This window comes from Suillus discolor, assembly GCF_016758755.1.
Source record: "Suillus discolor strain FC423 chromosome Unknown F5147scaffold_5, whole genome shotgun sequence".
Classification (NCBI taxonomy): domain Eukaryota; kingdom Fungi; phylum Basidiomycota; class Agaricomycetes; order Boletales; family Suillaceae; genus Suillus; species Suillus discolor.
The window spans coordinates 629,990-648,547 of record NW_024541252.1 but is presented as its reverse complement, the minus strand read 5'-3'; the positions used below and the strand labels follow the sequence as shown (position 1 = coordinate 648,547).

Sequence of the window (18,558 nt, the reverse complement as noted above, 5' to 3'; positions counted from 1 at the left end):
ATTGATACATGGCGCAAATTTCTTCGCGAGCGAACAATATTCAACATGGTCATGACAGGCAGTCAAGCGGGTCCGGCTCGCTATCGTCGATTCGATGCAACGTAGCGCTTGCCTTGATGCGGTCTAGGACATCCTTCGGTGGACCTCTGGATTTTGACTTGGAATTGGGCTATAAATCGGCTTGTGAGAAAAGATTAGGACACTAGTTATATAAATAAAACCGACCTTCCCCGACCTCGGCTTTCTCAATGGAAGGGCGTTCTCTTTGTGTTTCTCGGAGGAAATATGCACGCTGAAGTTGCAGATTATGGGAGCGCTCAGCCAGTTTTTGCAATAGGACGTACCCTGGCTTCGGTTCTTCAAATCTTGCCTTCTTTGAAACAGGTTTCTTAGGCATGTGATCTTCGTCATCCGATTCCTGTGGGTGCGCCTTCTTCTTCTTCGTGTCTTGTTTCATAACCGAATGAGGTTTCTTGACAGCAGTGTCTTCGGGATCAGGTTTCGATACCGCAACGGAGTTAGATAAAAGCAAAGATTTAGTGCTTTGGGATTTGGACACTTTAGGCTTCTTGAGAGGCTGTTTCACATCTCCGCTAACATCGTCATCAGGTGCACTGCGCTTGGGGTTAGTGGTTGATCTCTTCATGGGGATATCAACGGTCAGAGATCCATAAATTTTGGTTTTCACCAAATTTGGAGACTCCTCATCGACCTCCGTCCGCGTTGAAGATTTCGGTACCCGAGAAGCATATGTCGGCTCTGCTGTTAAATGAAGGTGTTAAGATGATGTTTGCAGCGTTTCATACATGTATAAAGATGTCACCTTCATCCAAGTGCTCCTTGCGAATTCCTGTGCGTTGTTTGGCTTGTGCCCGATTAAGTGGAGCATCTTTGGCAGAAGGCCGTTTGTGAGCAGACTTCGGAACCGCCCAAGGCTCAGCGGCTGCAGGTTTGTTGTCAGGCACTGGCGCATCCTCATCGTCAGGTTCGATTGTGACAATGACAGGCTTGCGTTTAGAGTGTGTCTTTGGTCGAGGAGCTTCTACCAGGGTGCCTTCGTCGTCTGATCGAGGCGCCTCTGTCTTGGTTTTGACTTTAGGTATGCCGGGTGGCTTTTCCTTTGACATCCGCATCTTGTGGTTTGATGATTCAGGATCAGCGTAGATATCTGGGTGAATGATCGTCTACATATGCAAAAAGATGATGATGATGAACGTGCCATGATCATTAGCTTGAGATTTGGTTTTCGGCGGCCGTCCTCGGCGGTTGGGTGCAGGTTTGACTTTGGTTGTTTCTGCTTCTGGGACATCGTTGCCTGGCAAGTAGTATGGGAAATAATCTGAACAGAATGGAAGAGAAGCTGACCGTCAGTAGCTTTGACCTTGTCTTTAACCTTGCGAGTAGTAGGACCTGCTTTCTTCCTTGTCTTCACCTTTGAGATTTTGCCTCCGGACTCAGTAGAGGGACCTGCACGATGATCGATCGATGACGTTGCGCGTGAAGTAGCGATACGCACCTGCCGCAGCGTTTCTACTGACCAAACCCGCTGGTGCCTCCGTGTTGGCTTTTGAGCGTGAAACCTTGTCATTGATAGGACTCCCTCGGGCTTTACTGGCCGTCTTGTTGCGTTTGGCCTTTGATGGAGAGGTGCTACGGCTTCGGTGGCGATAGGGTGACTTCGTGGCCACTTTTGAAGGGGACTCTCCAGAAACGGTGCGGGCCAACAGGATATCTTTGAGGACATTCTTTTCCGAGGGAACAAATGCACTGCAGAGGGCGATTGGGATGAGTTTAATACATGTAGGTAGTAGGTACTGCGTGCTGACCCTCCACGATCCCTAAATCGTGCCTGCTGTCTCTGAAGACGCTGGGCCTTGCTCTCCTCCACAGTTACAGGCAGCATCTAGAGCTTACGAAGAAGTAGAAGATAGAGAAAGCTTAGCGTGTCCATGTCGACTTTCAGAAACTAGAGTCATGTGACAAGTGAAAGTCAATCACGTGATACGCGATTGTCCGCGTCTTCTGCGGCAGTCAGTGATGTTGTTTTTAATCATTCACGGCTTTTTTTTTCTCACCAAGGGTCACGACTTAATTTCATGACCTTGGGGCTTTTGCTGCATACCAGAAAACAACATGCCTGTTACGAATCACGATCGGCGTCTCGTTGGCTCCGTCAAGAGAGAGATCCATGAGCTACCCTTGGAGTCCAACGTTAGAACAGATTCAACCTGGGCAGTGCGTTCCATCTTTGTACTGCCGTTAACTATCTGCAGCAATGCTCGCTTGTTTCGACAGCCTCTCAAACTCAAGCTTAGCGGATGACGAGCAAGACTAGGCACGGTGGATCATTTTCAGATAAGTTTAAATATCAACATGATTGCTCGAGTAGTATGAAGATTGGAGTGGGCACAGACTGCAAGTGAAATTCAAGGCCAAACCTCACTGGGGGGAAGCTGCGGCTCTATCTATCGAGGGCCGACTACTACATGCGCAGGACTACCGACTACGATCCAGGACTTGTGCCACTGCACCAGGACCCTTGGCGTTCCCGGGGACCTGCGCCAGACCACCCTATCACAATATTTGTTTAAAAACAACTGTACTGATTGGCTCTGAACTAGGCCTATATTGCACCGTTAACCATGATGCCAAAGCGAAAGTAGAAACATAATACATAACTCACTGCTGCTCTCCTACGGCACGCAGGTGAGTTATGTGATTGAGTCCTGGTTGTACAGCAACCTGCTCACACTCAGGAAACCACTGCTACACCAAAAGCCAGGGCAGCAATCGTATTCTGTTGTGCAAGGTTGATACAGGGTCGAACATGCACTGACAACCATAGATGCTGTCAAAGCAACAACAACAGCCAGGAGGGAGAAGCGCATTTTTTGTACGATGTGATATGGCATATTCTGAGGGGGATATCGCTGGGGGATGGAGGAATACTATAGGACAACGGCCAGCTATTATATCACGCATAAATTAATGGGCACGATTCTGATCGTTTTGGCAGAATTGTTATTGCTGTCAGATAGCACAAATTTCGGCAGAACCTGCAACGTATTCGATTGATTACGACCATTGTATCATAACCTGCCTGCAAGCATCGACAATTCTCTTCTTTGTCATCACAGACCGCTCGCTCGAATCACCGGTTCACATCTCAATCTCTCACTCATCGCTTCATCATTTGAACCTGCAGTGACCCTGCCAGCGCAGCGACAAAGTTGAGAAGTTGATGCTCATGTTCGTCGCCACCTATAGCCGTTTTGCTGCATCTATATGTTACGGCCAACTCAAATCATGAGTTTGAACATCAATTCTGTATTGGCCGTGTCCATATTTGCTTTTAATGCTTTCTACAACCTTCCAACGTACTTTACAAACACGCTTTCAACAATGCAGCAAGTACTCGAAACTTTCGCGCGCCTTGATTTTGTCTCGAAAGGTACCAAACATCTGAAATTATTTCAACTCAAGGCTCTCGTACCTTTGCTTACAGGAAGGCATCGCTCGTCAGCTTCTAATACATTCAGAAGATGTGTTCATGCACTATGGAAGAATCCATCCTTCCAAGTGGCCATGCCAGGCTTTTCCGAGTCTCTGAGATGGTGTGTGGCAGGAGGTTTATGACCGTCTGCATCGCCAAGTGGGGCATGGCACTATATGCAGCGCGCGAACGAAAGTTTCTGTGATTAATAGTCGACGGTAACCATGTAGCACTACAGGCTGGTCCCGAGCTCACATTGAAAATGCATAGCCTTATCCTCACCTATAGCACACTTCTGGGTTCAAATGATGAAGCCATAAGTCAGAGATTGGGGTGAGAGACCGGTGATTCGAGCGAGCGTTCTGTGGTTACAAAGAAGAGAATTGTCGATGCCTGCAGGCAGGTTATGATTCGATGGTTGTAATCGATTGAACACGCTCCTGCAGGTTCTGCCGAAATTTATGCCATCTGACAGCAATAACAATTCTGCCAAAACGATGCAGAATCGTATATGCAGGATATAAAAGCTGGTCGTTGTCCTACAGTGCCCCCCCCCCCCCCCCATACTCGACGATATCATTCGAGAACCCCTCAGAAACATATCACCTTGTACAGAACATGCGTTTCTCCCTCCTCGCCGTTGCTGTTGCTTTGACAGCATCTATGCCTATCAGTGCATGTTCGAACCTGTACGAACCTTGCAAATTAAATCCCGATTGCTGCCCTCACTTGTATTGCGCCTATAATATCGTGAGTAGTATGGGCAGGTCGCTGTACAACCAGGACTCAACCACATGACTCACCCAGTGCACGCCTGGCGCCTCGAAGTCGATTGAAAATTGAGCCGCCGGTAGCCCGAGCACATCGGGATAGTGTGTCATGTTTCTGTTTTCGCTTTGGTATCACCATGTCATGGTTGATGGTGCAACACCTAGCTCGGAGCCAATCAGTGCAGCTATTTTTGGACAAATGTTCATACTGTTCGAGCAATGTGGATGTTTTAATTTCGATCGTGCCTAGTCTTGCTTGTAGTTTCAACTTAGCGACTGGTCTTGGATAAGCAAAGCCCAAGCCAGAACTTCCAGCAGAGCGTCGCGAGGCAGACCACGTTCGTAGCACCCGCTGCAGTCACGCGTCTGCCAGAGTAAGGATCTGTTAGCTTAGCAAGAGGAACGCTAGGTGGCAGGGGATCAATGGCAGCGGTTTCAAACCTGCGAAAGTTGTCATCAGGATTCAGGGGGCTATCGCTGCCCCAACCGCGCCGACCTTCTCGATCTGTTTAGGACTGATACTACTGAGCCTATATCATACCTAGTGGGAGTACAGGACCCGTCACACGACTGCAACCGCGAAAACGACGACTGGCCAGCTGCGTCAGGTGACCATGACCCACCAGCAGAGGGTGGTTTTGTTACTCACTGCTGACTAACTGGTCCATGTACCGTATTACTAATCACATACTCTGTTGGCGGGCTAGGCCGGCCGAGGCACGAGGCAGGCCTAGAATTTAGTCTAAGCGCGGAATAAGCGAGGTGGCGCAGCACCTCTTGGTTCTGCCCACCTCTTGGTTCTGCCCACCTCGCAGCTGAGCCACTTTTCGTCAGAAGCTCACTACTCTAGCTTCATCTTTTGCATACAAGACCCACGAAGTACCGTACTAACTAATGGAAGATCCTAACTTGGCAGTAAGGCCAGACTTCGCATCACAAGAACACGAAGCTTCGCGGCGTCAATTAGTAGAAGAAGGCCTCTCGAATGAAAATGCAGCTCGGACCCTAGCAGCATTATGGACCTTAGCTAACAACGCTGAGAAAGACCGTTGGGCACTTAGACAACGGCGCATGATAGAGGCCAGGCAAAGAGAAGAGGACGAAGAGGAAGAACGTCAGCAACAACGCAAGGAGGAAGAGGAAACTGCACGTCTAGAGGAACGGAAGAAGAACAAAACTAAGTACGCACCCATAGTGCGCGGAAAAGTACCTTCCGACCCCACTATTCTCCCAGCGCAATACGCTATAAGGAAGATGAAATCCGGAGACTACTGCGAGCTCCATTATTTCACCAACCGTGGTCTCGAAGATGCGAAACTGTCCAACTTAATTGCGGAACCGGAAGCTATGGTAATGCTACCAGCAGCAGACGGTCTACACTCTTGGATCCCAGCAGCGGCAGTAAAGGACCCGAAAGCAGCTCCGGTTGTGAAAGATGAGAACCTGTCTTGGGAAGAATTCAATGAAGCTGCCCCTCGAATGATCACAATGATGAAATTGTACGACTGGCCTGATGATCGGACGGACATGCATATACAATTTTGGTCTGCTCTACAGACACATCGTTGGCGCCATTCACCAGATCAGCTCAAACAACGAGCGCTACTACTGTATCAATCCCAGCAACGATGACGTTGGCATCAGACTATCGGAACGGCGCAAGGATGGAGTCTTGAAGACCTCAATCAAGATTTAATTTTCGAAGCAAGAGAAGAGCTGTTCAACGAGAAGAGAGAAAAGGAGACGGCTATCGCTATTCAGGTCAGTAAATGTCATCGCGAATCCGCAGCCATTCCTAACGAAAAGTCTCTTAAAAAAAAAAACTTTCTCGTATACTAACAATTACAACTCGTTGTCATCGTGCAATGTGTCTTTCTTGTCGGCCAATCACGTGCCGACAAAAATGGGCTTGTATGAAACTGTACTCTCCCTGGCCATCGCGTGCCGTTTCTCGTACACCTTGGCCATCATGTGCCTTTACCCCCTGGCCATCGCGTGCCTCTACCCCCTGGCCATCGCGTGCCTTTACCCCCTGGCCATCACGTGCTTTCACCCCGGCCATCGCGTGCCTCCTTTACACCCCTGGCTATCATATGCCTCCTTTACCTTGGCTATCATATGCCTTGTTCCTCACGGCCACCATGCGCCCATTCAATCGAATCAAAACTGGAACTACACCGTCCCCCCTACTTGGCACTGCAGCAAGCAGCAGCAGCTTTCATAACAGCTCAACCGCAGTACCTTGCAGCTTCGCAGAAGCGTCCGTATACTCCTGCAGAGGACTACTCATCCAGCAACAAGAAGGTACGAACAGTCCGTCCCATTGTCAATGCAGGCTCGTTACCTTGCTGTGCAGTCTGTCTGGGAAGACACCCGCACCGCACCATTGAGTGTACGGCCAAGCAAACATGGGACAAGAAGTTCGAGACCTGCGCAGAGCGCATCCGCAAAGGCCTTTGGGCTAAAGACGGGAAACAACTCTGTACTGCTTGGCAGAGGGAGGAAGGATGCACAACGCCAAAACACGATGCGCGCCACGCCTGTTCAGGCTGCGGAGCCGCTACGCACGGAGCCCAAAGATGCCCTAGAGCGCAGAAAGCAGATGCCGCTGACGCCATACAAGGCTGACGCATGGGAACAGGAACTTCGAAGAGCAGGACTTCTTGGGCGTTTCGCCAAGATACCAAACGGCCTCCGGTTAGGTTTTGAGATAGATTTTCCTCCTGTCAGATTTATGCAGGTTCCGCCAAATAAAAGTTCGATTACCGAGTACCAGAACGAGTTTGAAAGTATCATCCAAAAAGAATTGGACAAAGGAAGGTATATTGGACCCTTTCGAGCTGAATCATTGGAAAGTCTCATAGGACCGTTTCAATCGTCGCCGCTGTCCATAATCCCTAAGCCGGGCAAGCCAGGCAAATTCAGGATAGTACAAAACTTTTCCTTTCCAGCATCCCCAAACGTTTCGCATCCTAATCCCTCGCTAAACTCCTACATTAATGCCAGCAACTTTCCGACGACATGGGGCAAATTTTCGAATATATATCTAATAATCGCAAACCTTCCCCCAGGTTCAGAGGCAGCCACACGAGACGTGGCAGAAGCTTACCGGACAATCCCACTGCGCCCCTCGCAATGGCCAGCAGGAATAGTAAGAGTATCAGACTCCCACTTCTGCATCGACACATGCACTGCGTTCGGAGCCACCCCTTCGGCAGGAGTATACGGGTACGTAGCAGATGCGGGCGCCGAAATATTTAGGAGCAACGGCATCGGCCCATTAGACAAATGGGTAGATGATCATATCTTTTTCAGAATCAGAAGAGAGTACTTACAGCCGTACAACGATAAGAGGAAGAAGTGGAATCAAGTCTTCGCGAAAGAAGGGATGAGACAATCTGGCGCAAGGCTGTGGTTCGGCGACACGTGTTGGGAGACAGGAAAACTGGAGGAATTGAGTGAGGACTGTTCAAAGCCTCTGCAAGACCTTTCATTTCACTCACCGAGATCGAAACACGACGAGCTTTTTGCATTTTGCTTGCAAGATATCGATGAATTGTCAAGTATCCTAGGCATTATATGGGAATTGTTGAAAGACCAACCGTTCTCGTCGACAACAATCTATATAGGATTCCTTTGGGATATCGGACGAAGGATAGTCTCACTGAGTCCCGCAAAAGTCAACAAATATCTGGCAGCAATCGACGAATGGAGAAAGAGACCAGCGCACGTTTTACAGGACGTACGAGAGCTATATGGCAAGTTACTACATGCGTGCCAAGCAGTACCACGAGGCAGAGCATACCTAACAAGCCTCGAGGAGATGCTTTCCCACTGCGGCGCTAAGCCTTTCCTTCCGCATTGAGCAGGAAGCAGGGTAGCGAAGGATCTAGAATGGTGGGCTAGACTACTTCAGTCCGGTGGCGTAAAACGAGCAATTTACCCATCTATCAAACTCGAAAATCCTCTCGCATTCTCAGATGCAAGCTCAGGAATTGGAATAGGCATTGTAATAGGCAACTACTGGAGGGCCTGGAGGTTAATCCCAGGGTGGAAAACACACAATGGTCAACGAGACATCGGATGGGCGGAGGCAGTGGCTTTCGAACTCCTTGTATACACTCTCACCTCTCTGCCTGGCATTGGCAGGCACGTCGTCGTCCATGGAGACAACACAGGTGTCATTGAAGGATGGTGGAAACAGAGACACAGAAACCGAGAAGTCAACGAAGTCTTTCGTAGAATCAACGAGTTTATTCACACTCTACCCTACCCTTGCGACGTCGTCACTACATACGTCCCAAGCGCTTCCACCCAGCAGATGAACCATCCAGAGGAATATACGGACCAGCAAGCCTTCTTCTTCCCCCAATCAGCCTTCCAACAGAGCTTAGTACCTTCCTCATTGACGCTACAGAACCACTGTCTGCCGCAGAACTCCGCCTCCTGCGCGATGGCCATTACTCCGCTCCAGCAGCTAAAGTTATCAACCGCGAGCTGCTTAGACAGCAAGCAGCTGAGCGAGCAAGAGAAAGCCGTTCCGAAGAAGAAAGTTTCATCAGCAGTGCGCTCAACGACGATGAAACATAAGAACTCACGATTCGGAGCACCGCTACCAAATGTAACAGATACTTCCCCCTCCCCCATTCCCCAGAACTATAGACTTAATTTGACACCCAAACCTTCCACCCTGCGCCCCCATTGTCTTGCGCGAGACCGATTAAGACTGTGGTTACCAGCGGGAGATAGTACGAGACAAGAGATAGCGGTAACCTCACAGTCTCCTAAACACGAAATTTCGGAGGCGCAGTTAGAACGAATCCTTGACGTCATCGGGTCGTCCTGGGCGCAATCGACAAAAGAAACATATGGGGCGGGTTTGCTGGTGTTCCATGTGTTCTGCGACACAAACAGCATCGCGGAAGAGCACAGATGTCCGGTTGCACGCAGTCTCCTTCTCGATTTTCTCTGCAGTTGTGCAGGATCCTACTCCGGATCATCGTTAGCTAACTACGCGGCGGGTCTAAAAGCCTGGCACTTACTTCATGGAAGGAATTGGTTGATCCCACCCAATGAGTTGAAAGCGGTGCTAGATGGAGCTGCGGCTGCAGCACCTGAGTCGTCCAAGCGTCCCAAACGGCTACCATTCACGCCCGCTTACTTATCCATCATTCGCGACCACCTAGACCTCAATTCACCGCTAGATGCGGCCATTTTCGTGTGCTTGACGACGACCTTCTATGCAATAGCAAGGTTAGGGGAGTTCACGGTAAACGCAATCAAAGAATTTGATCCGAAGAAACACATAACGAGATCCGGCGTATCCAAAGCAGCAGACCGCAACGGTCTGCCAGTTACAAAATTCCACCTACCAAGCACTAAGTGTTCTCCAAACGAAGGAGAGGAAGCATATTGGGCAATGCAGGAAGGGCCGTCGGACCCGAGCGCGGCATTGGAAAATCACTTGAGAATCAATCCAGCAAACGGTGATGCGCACCTGTTCGCGTGGAAACACGCCAAAGGACTGCGTCCTTTATCGAAGAAAGAACTATTGAAAAGGATAGCATCAGCAACAGCGGCAGCAAACCTACCAGAACTAAAAGGACACGGACTTAGGATTGGGGGAACGCTAGAATACCTTCTGCGCGGAGTGCCTTTCGAAGTCGTGAAAACGATGGGAAGGTGGTCTAGCGAAGCGTTCACACTATATCTCAGAGAGCATGCCGTAATTCTCGCACCTTACATTCAGGCCTCACCAGTACTGGAACCTTTCACGCGATACACAATCCCCCCAGTCCGGTGAAAAGAAGCACTTCTCCTAGTTGAAAGGGCCCCAAGCTTCGCTGAGTGTGTTGTAGTTCTCCTAATACATGGGAACACAGCTCACCTGTAGGGTGTGACATGGGTGAGGGTTACCCGGGTACCCACCCGGGTGCCACCCACGGATGGAACGTGGGTCAGGTGATATGGGTGGTGGGTGGTACGGGTGGCTCACCCGCACGGGTACGGGTCGGAGGGCTTGCTAAAGTTGGGTATCCACGGGTACCCACGGGTGGTCTAGTACCCCAATGAGAGGTATGAACCGGTGCCAAGTGACAAATTAGTTTCAGATGAATATTGTACCCTCCCTACTTGCACTTATCCGATGTCAAAATCAAGCTCGCTGAGGTACTATAACCGTGGTATGAAGGTTCTGAACAGGTACTAAGCAGTGCTGTATGACCATAAACTATTTTCAGACGGATTTTAATTTTTAGTCCTTATCCGGGTCAGAGCCTGTCAACATGACGCCAACCGACATCTATTTGAGATGTTTAAATTCGATGTGTGCTGCCCTGGTGGCTTGGTCCCTCTCTCTGAGTCTCTCGTCATCAGTTAATTAAACCTCAATCCTCCATGTCGAGGAGCAGTTTCAACTCAGCTTCGAGCGCATCTTTGGCACCTAACTCGCCAGCAACAAATACACGCCGTTGCGCGGTCAATAAATGCCCATTCAACTCAGTAGCGGATCCTCTCTATGTCGAAAGGGTAAAGCTCTTTCAAGGCACAGGTTGCCATTGGATCTTGGTTCAATACACCCCTTATGCCCGATCTCAGCATTGCTACAGAAATCATGCGAAAGAAAATGGGAAAGGAGAAGGGAGAAGGGAAGGGAAAAGAAGATCCCTCATGCTGTGACACAATTGATGTTGACTCTGATTGATTTTTTACATATATTTCATACATATGTTCTCATATGTACTACAGTACAGTTCTACATAACATATACTAGTTCACCCGCGGGTGACCCATACCACCTGCAGGTCCACCCATGGATCCACCCACACCCGTGATACTCTTACCCATACGGGTGCGGGTAGGCCTCTGAAGTTCCATCTACCCGTGGATTGGGTACGGGTGCCACCTGGGTCCACCCATGTCACGCCCTACTCACCTGGCGCCTTAGGCACGGACCCATGTTTTGGGCCGGAAAGCCCCTGCGGGGCTTTCGCCCAAAACAAACAAACAAGCAAACTAACAAATGCATCCAACGAAGTCCCATTACATTCGTAGTTTTCATTAGAAAGAGGATACCGAGTCCATAGATCGAAACCTAGAAAGTAGAATAGCGGTTCTCAAAGTCAAACCTTGAAAAAAATCATGGTGAATTTGGATGCTGCCGATACGGCAGGTTTTGAACTCCGACCTGCCCTGCCAGCGTGCTCAACATCGTTGCTGCTGGTGTCGACGCTGCTAAAGCTCTAATCTGATTCTTAATCACTGTCAGTAGGAATATCCTGGATCATGTCACGATCCAATCAAAGAGGTCGAACCAATACATCTGCTGGTACGGACACCTCAAAGAAGTGTACTATCCATTGGGAGGGGGTCCGTAGTGCTCGTACTGAACGCCTACTTGCCTGGTGCAAGGAAAATGAAGACGCATGCATCAAGCTTTTCTCTGATTCTGTAAAGGATGCCAAGGAGCAAGGTCGGAAGAAGAAGCAGAGTGGTACTTCGAGAGATGTTGTGTATTCACAGGTCGCACAAGCTGTATTTTTGAACGACGAGGATCTGGAGGTTCAACGACTCTTCAAGGAGGACCCCAAGGCATTCATAAAACCAGTTTCAACCCGTTTCGGCACGTAAGTATCTAGTTCCTGCGTCATCCATCTTCCCACTGGAATCACTGATCAGATGTCTCAGACTGAGGAAAAAATACAACGAATTTAACAAGGACCTCAAGCAGTTGGGAGCAGGAAAGACATATGCGGAGCTGCAAGAAGATCCAAAGATCAAGTCTTTGATCGGTAAGTTTCAGCTGCTGTTGATCTGCGCCTGTCTGAACCATGTCTCCGTCAGATACAAAGCTCGAAAAATTTCCCTGGTGGCCTGAGCTTCATGGCTGGTGGCGGACAAATCCAGCCTTCAATCATGCCTTCTCTACTGCGGATGCAGGGCAAGATTTTGCATCTGCTGCATTGGAACATTTCAATATTTCCAAGCACCCACAACCACCGGCTACAGTTGACGACGATGCTCGCACGGATGATGATGGAGACATAGTCGAGGTCGATACTCGCAGTGTGGACGATGGTGCCGTTGTCGATGTGGCAGATGAAATGATAGTCGACCAGCCCCCCTGCATAGAATCACAATCATCAGCATCATCATCGCTTGTACCTTTGGACCGTGGTCCTAGCAACACACCTGACTCATTCTCACTGCCTCCATTGCCACACTGGTTCCAACGATCTCAGCTCCCTCCCATCTCAACTTCTGATGCACTTGGAGTGGTATCATTGAACTCTCCTGAGCGCTCGCCAGTACCCAATCGCAGTGCCCCCGATAATCCATTGTCTGTTTTTTCCGATTTTAGGGAATCTTCACCTAGCTATCAGTCTATGCCTATTGACTCAGAAGACTCGGATATTGGTGCCAGCCGAGCACTGCGGTCTCTCCGTGTCAGCTCGCTTAAGGGAAGTCGTGAAAGTTCACCTTCTCTTGCTACAAAACGGTCTTGTCCACCTACTTGAAGTGCATCACCTCAGTTTAGTCGTCCCCCCTCTTCATCACGCAAACGCCCTGGCGGCAGTGCTCTTGACCAGACCTCTGCCGCTGCAGAAAAAATGTCCCAAACGGCAGACTCTCTAATGAAGCACCTTGAGAGCAAACGTGAGGGTCGTGTCGAGCATGAAAGCTACAAACATATGAAACTTCAGGGCGACATTTGGGCTCGTGATCTCAAGGCCCGCAGTGCTCGTGATGAGCGGGAGCATGTGATGCGTCTTGCGGAACAAGACCATCTCCACCAGCAGGAGAGGATGACTCAACAAATCGAGTTTGCAAGACTCGAGCTTGAGCTATCTCGTGCACGTCGAGAAGAGGAGGAGGCTCGGATTCGTCGTATTGCTATGGAGCGTGGTTCTGATCAAAACTGAAGTAGGTCTGTACTGTGTCATCATGCGACTCGTTTTTAGGACTCAGAAATGCATGCCATTTTGTACTTGATCTCAAGCGTGACTACACACAGCAAACACTACAGGTTTGGGATAAGCGCTTTGAGCTCAAGTGCAAATTTCCCTCATTGGGTACTAAAGAGGACGAAGAACTTCTACTTGACAAAGGTTAGGTGCTAAGGAGGACAAAGAACTTCTACTTGACAAACACATCTTTAATGTGTTGCGATTCGCTCCAATGAGGAAAGCAACCGCGCCTTTAACACGTTGCGAAAATCCTGCCCTGCAGTTCCAATGTAAGTCTGATCACCTACTGCACCACCCCCTTGCTGATCATCCTCTCCTGCGTCACCATCAGCCCGCCTCAACCTCCGAGTTTGCTGATAGAAACAGACGTTCGTGTCTTCATGGTGTGTTTTTTCTTCAATTTCGACAATTAGATTGTGCAGAACAAAGCACGAACGGATCCACATGTTTGCATAGTCGAGGTCCTTCTGACTTTGGATTGGGATGCGAAGCTCCCGCAGTGATTGGAACTGGCCCTTGATAGAGCTGAAAAAATGCTCTGAACGAACACGGACCTAGACATTGGGTAAGTACTATGAATGTATATTGCCATTCATACTCACTGTTGATAGGTTATAGTTGAACGTCTTTTGGTCCAGCGTCAAACTCCCTCCCACTGGCCGTTTATATGGCGGCACACACCAGGTTCGCGCAGCGTATGCCGAATCCACCCACAGCCACTCTCCTGCACCGAAAAACAACTCGGGATCCCGGGAAACTCTTGTCCGCACAAATACGTTTGAGTCGTGGAGACTTCCAGGTACGCCAATGACATAGTCCACGATACGAAGATTATGAGGGAATATAACAACCTTTTTGATGGTAAGTCACCACGCTGCACATCGAACCGACACTTACCTGCGCTGTTAGAGAATAGTCTGAGTTCTTGTCGAAGAAACCCTCCCCATGCCAACCTGGCTTCTCGTGTAAGGGGGATGGAGTCCCATCTACAGAAAGAAAGCCTCCACGCCATTCATGACACGTCTTACTTTCGACGTAAGTTTTCGCCCGCTCTCGCTCAATTTGATCCTCATGATCAAGCGGATCAAAATGAATGGCCCGGTCATGAAGTTGAAGGATTGCGATCATCACCCGTTTGTAGCAGTAGGTGATCAGACTTACATTGGAACTGCAGGGCAGGATTTTCGCAACGTGTTAAAGGCGCGGTTGCTTTCCTCATTGGAGCGAATCGCAACACATTAAAGATGTGTTTGTCAAGTAGAAGTTCTTTGTCCTCCTTAGCACCTAACCTTTGTCAAGTAGAAGTTCTTCGTCCTCTTTAGTACCCAATGAGGGAAATTTGCACTTGAGCTCAAAGCGCTTATCCCAAACCTGTAGTGTTTGCTGTGTGTAGTCACGCTTGAGATCAAGTACAAAATGGCATGCATTTCTGAGTCCTAAAAACGAGTCGCATGATGACACAGTACAGACCTACTTCAGTTTTGATCAGAACCACGCTCCATAGCAATACGACGAATCCGAGCCTCCTCCTCTTCTCGACGTGCACGAGATAGCTCAAGCTCGAGTCTTGCAAACTCGATTTGTTGAGTCATCCTCTCCTGCTGGTGGAGATGGTCTTGTTCCGCAAGACGCATCACATGCTCCCGCTCATCACGAGCACTGCGGGCCTTGAGATCACGAGCCCAAATGTCGCCCTGAAGTTTCATATGTTTGTAGCTTTCATGCTCGACACGACCCTCACGTTTGCTCTCAAGGTGCTTCATTAGAGAGTCTGCCGTTTGGGACATTTTTTCTGCAGCGGCAGAGGTCTGGTCAAGAGCACTGCCGCCAGGGCGTTTGCGTGATGAAGAGGGGGGACGACTAAACTGAGGTGATGCACTTCAAGTAGGTGGACAAGACCGTTTTGTAGCAAGAGAAGGTGAACTTTCACGACTTCCCTTAAGCGAGCTGACACGGAGAGACCGCAGTGCTCGGCTGGCACCAATATCCGAGTCTTCTGAGTCAATAGGCATAGACTGATAGCTAGGTGAAGATTCCCTAAAATCGGAAAAAACAGACAATGGATTATCGGGGGCACTGCGATTGGGTACTGGCGAGCGCTCAGGAGAGTTCAATGATACCACTCCAAGTGCATCAGAAGTTGAGATGGGAGGGAGCTGAGATCGTTGGAACCAGTGTGGCAATGGAGGCAGTGAGAATGAGTCAGGTGTGTTGCTAGGACCACGGTCCAAAGGTACAAGCGATGATGATGCTGATGATTGTGATTCTATGCAGGGGGGCTGGTCGACTATCATTTCATCTGCCACATCGACAACGGCACCATCGTCCACACTGCGAGTATCGACCTCGACTATGTCTCCATCATCATCCGTGCGAGCATCGTCGTCAACTGTAGCCGGTGGTTGTGGGTGCTTGGAAATATTGAAATGTTCCAATGCAGCAGATGCAAAATCTTGCCCTGCATCCGCAGTAGAGAAGGCATGATTGAAGGCTGGATTTGTCCGCCACCAGCCATGAAGCTCAGGCCACCAGGGAAATTTTTCGAGCTTTGTATCTGACGGAGACATGGTTCAGACAGGCGCAGATCAACAGCAGCTGAAACTTACCGATCAAAGACTTGATCTTTGGATCTTCTTGCAGCTCCGCATATGTCTTTCCTGCTCCCAACTGCTTGAGGTCCTTGTTAAATTCGTTGTATTTTTTCCTCAGTCTGAGACATCTGATCAGTGATTCCAGTGGGAAGATGGATGACGCAGGAACTAGATACTTACGTGCCGAAACGGGTTGAAACTGGTTTTATGAATGCCTTGGGGTCCTCCTTGAAGAGTCGTTGAACCTCCAGATCCTCGTCGTTCAAAAATACAGCTTGTGCGACCTGTGAATACACAACATCTCTCGAAGTACCACTCTGCTTCTTCTTCCGACCTTGCTCCTTGGCATCCTTTACAGAATCAGAGAAAAGCTTGATGCATGCGTCTTCATTTTCCTTGCACCAGGCAAGTAGGCGTTCAGTACGAGCACTACGGACCCCCTCCCAATGGATAGTACACTTCTTTGAGGTGTCCGTACCAGCAGATGTATTGGTTCGACCTCTTTGATTGGATCGTGACATGATCCAGGATATTCCTACTGACAGTGATTAAGAATCAGATTAGAGCTTTAGCAGCGTCGACACCAGCAGCAACGATGTTGAGCACGCTGGCAGGGCAGGTCGGAGTTCAAAACCTGCCGTATCGGCAGCATCCAAATTCACCATGATTTTTTTCAAGGTTTGACTTTGAGAACCGCTATTACTTCTCAGCCTGAGCGTCACCGGCAATATCGTGTGCACGCTTTATTCTATTTGTTTCAATTTCCAAGTGATGATCCCGATTCCCGGCTATGTCGAGAGTCCCAAGATATGTCTTCTCGATCGTTGGCACGGTAATGCCTGTCTTCCCATTTGTACTGTATTTCTTGTCAGCGACTGTCAACTGATCTCGAAAATTTCCCCTCGACGCTGACAGCGCATTGCCTTTATCAATTGTGGGCGCCCACATATTCTATGCGGCATTGACCAATTTACTTTCGCGAATCAGTTACTGGGCAAGTGCGTATGATGCCATCCTCCTTGTCGAACACCACCATTTCCGCAAATGTGACTTCAGCACTTATAATCACGCCATATGGAATGTTTTAGGGCGTCTTCCCTGGGGGGCTGCTGCTATCATACCTGGAATACTGTCTTTCGCCCTAATTATACCCTGCACGAACCAAGTGTGGTACCAGCGCCCCATTGGCATTACCTCAGGCGATATCGGTTTCGAGGTTGCATTCCCTCTTGCAGCCCTACTTTGCATCCACCCCCCTTCGAAAGCTGGAGCTGAAATACCAGAATACCCAATCTTAAGCAACGCTCGGTCGAGATAGTTGTGAGTTAGATGTGCGATATATTACGGAACGTGTACTTTCTTACTATGCCTACATCTCACTTCTTCATGTTGAGATCTTATGCTCACGAAGCAATTGCAAATCGGTACCTCCGGATGCTTACCGGCGGTACCAGATGACACGGCTGATGGCTTACTGATACCTATTATATGGTGAGCGCTTATTGTTTCATGGATGGCACAACTAATAAGTTGCGAGACTCTTCAGGATTGCTTGCGGCTAGAATCTTGACGTCGAGCTTCTCATCTTTCGAGTTGACAGCCGCTCTGGTCCACCACACGAAATTGACCCTGTTCCTTTCCGGTGCATACGTGGTGTTTCTGACATGGACTTCCATCGAGGTCTAGCGAAGCTGTGAGAGACATAGCTCTCAGCGTGGTGTGCTTGCCTTAGCATCCGGAAAGTTATATTTTCTCTTTCAAGGGTCATCGTACTAGTATAGCTGGATCGGCTGCACTCGCCATGCACATCTGGGACAGGAACAATAAATTCTACAACCTCAACCTGTTCCCGCTCACCATACCGGCGTGGACTTTCATGCTCAGCTCGCAGTCCAATTTCATCTGGTATACTGTTAAACTACAGCTACTGGTGTCAATGCTTCCGCAAGTACACACTCCCGTACCCTCGGACCCGTCAGACCGTACCCTTTTACTTCTCTCAGTATTCCACGCGATCACGCCTCCCTGGATGATGGTCATAGCTTCTTCTAGTAACTCACGTGTCAGTACCATGAACCATACTGCACCGATGTGAAAGCAGAAACACGACTCACTACACACCAAGGAAAGATCTGCCATTCGGTTAATCATGTTGTTAAATCCAGGACACAAACCACTGAAACTCACGCATATGTGGTGAGGGTGGCAGGTGTCGCATTGACTATCATGTATGCACCAGACGTGACATGTCTCGGTCCCACTGTCAATGGGCGTGGGCGTGGCAGAGATTGATGATGCTAAAGCAGCAACACTGGCGAGGAAAATTGCAGAGGAGAAACGCATTGTGAGTGAGGATACAATATGGGATCAAATATATCTGAAGGGTTAGTAGGAAGACACCTTGCTTTTATACGCTGAACAATGTTCCCCATGGTTATGGGTATGCATTTTAGGACGGCCATTAATCCACTAGAATCCCCTTAATAGCCTCGCGTCAAGTGGATGTTCAATTTTCTCTTGAGCTGTACCTTTTCGAACAGTTACCATCTGCAATGCCAGCAGACTGCCACGCAAGGTCTGTTGGCAAATTAATGCAATCATCTCCAGGCTTATGTACTCCTCTTTATCTTTGTCACCCACTTTTTTCACTTTCAAATTTGTCATAACGCGTGCGCCTGTACGACCTTGGGGCTTTGACTACATAGCAGAAAATAACATGTCTGTCAAGAGTCACGATC

At 49.0% G+C, this 18,558-nt stretch overlaps 5 protein-coding genes across 5 annotated transcripts; 4 read left to right on the top strand and 1 right to left on the bottom strand.

Moving 5' to 3' along the window:
- Positions 1–49: 49 nt before the first annotated feature.
- Positions 50–1,915, bottom strand: F5147DRAFT_811524 (uncharacterized protein; the record flags this gene model as incomplete). The annotated part of the gene is made up of 7 exons (XM_041443457.1): positions 1,827–1,915; positions 1,517–1,767; positions 1,216–1,467; positions 824–1,168; positions 345–762; positions 226–292; positions 50–169 (listed from the first exon to the last, which is right to left on the bottom strand). Exons 1-7 carry the CDS (start codon positions 1,901–1,903, stop codon positions 50–52), a joined length of 1,530 nt encoding a protein of 509 aa, XP_041298075.1. The 5' UTR covers positions 1,904–1,915.
- A 3,242-nt stretch (positions 1,916–5,157) lies between these two features.
- Positions 5,158–5,895, top strand: F5147DRAFT_627985 (uncharacterized protein; the record flags this gene model as incomplete). The annotated part of the gene is made up of 2 exons (XM_041432729.1): positions 5,158–5,457; positions 5,518–5,895. The coding sequence occupies 2 exons, from the start codon at positions 5,158–5,160 to the stop codon at positions 5,893–5,895; spliced, it is 678 nt and encodes a 225-aa protein (XP_041298074.1).
- A 169-nt stretch (positions 5,896–6,064) lies between these two features.
- On the top strand, positions 6,065–7,035 carry F5147DRAFT_671631 (uncharacterized protein). Its single transcript, XM_041435609.1, has 2 exons — positions 6,065–6,567; positions 6,620–7,035. Exons 1-2 carry the CDS (start codon positions 6,129–6,131, stop codon positions 6,889–6,891), a joined length of 711 nt encoding a protein of 236 aa, XP_041298073.1. The 5' UTR covers positions 6,065–6,128; the 3' UTR covers positions 6,892–7,035.
- Positions 7,036–8,842: 1,807 nt separating this feature from the next.
- On the top strand, positions 8,843–10,066 carry F5147DRAFT_567322 (uncharacterized protein; the record flags this gene model as incomplete). The annotated part of the gene is made up of 1 exon (XM_041430844.1): positions 8,843–10,066. The coding sequence occupies one exon, from the start codon at positions 8,843–8,845 to the stop codon at positions 10,064–10,066; it is 1,224 nt and encodes a 407-aa protein (XP_041298072.1).
- A 6,727-nt stretch (positions 10,067–16,793) lies between these two features.
- Positions 16,794–16,991, top strand: F5147DRAFT_559002 (cytosine-purine permease; the record flags this gene model as incomplete). The annotated part of the gene is made up of 1 exon (XM_041430556.1): positions 16,794–16,991. A coding segment is annotated over one exon (198 nt), but the record flags the coding sequence as incomplete, so codon positions are not given.
- Positions 16,992–18,558: the final 1,567 nt, after the last annotated feature.

Coding starts and splice junctions, on each gene's coding strand:
- F5147DRAFT_671631 (XM_041435609.1), top strand. CDS start 6,129: ATGTGTCTTTCTTGTCGGCCAATCACGTGCCGACAAAAATGGGCTTGT. Junction 6,568..6,619: donor ACTCATCCAGCAACAAGAAG/GTACGAACAGTC, acceptor CTTGCTGTGCAG/TCTGTCTGGGAAGACACCCG.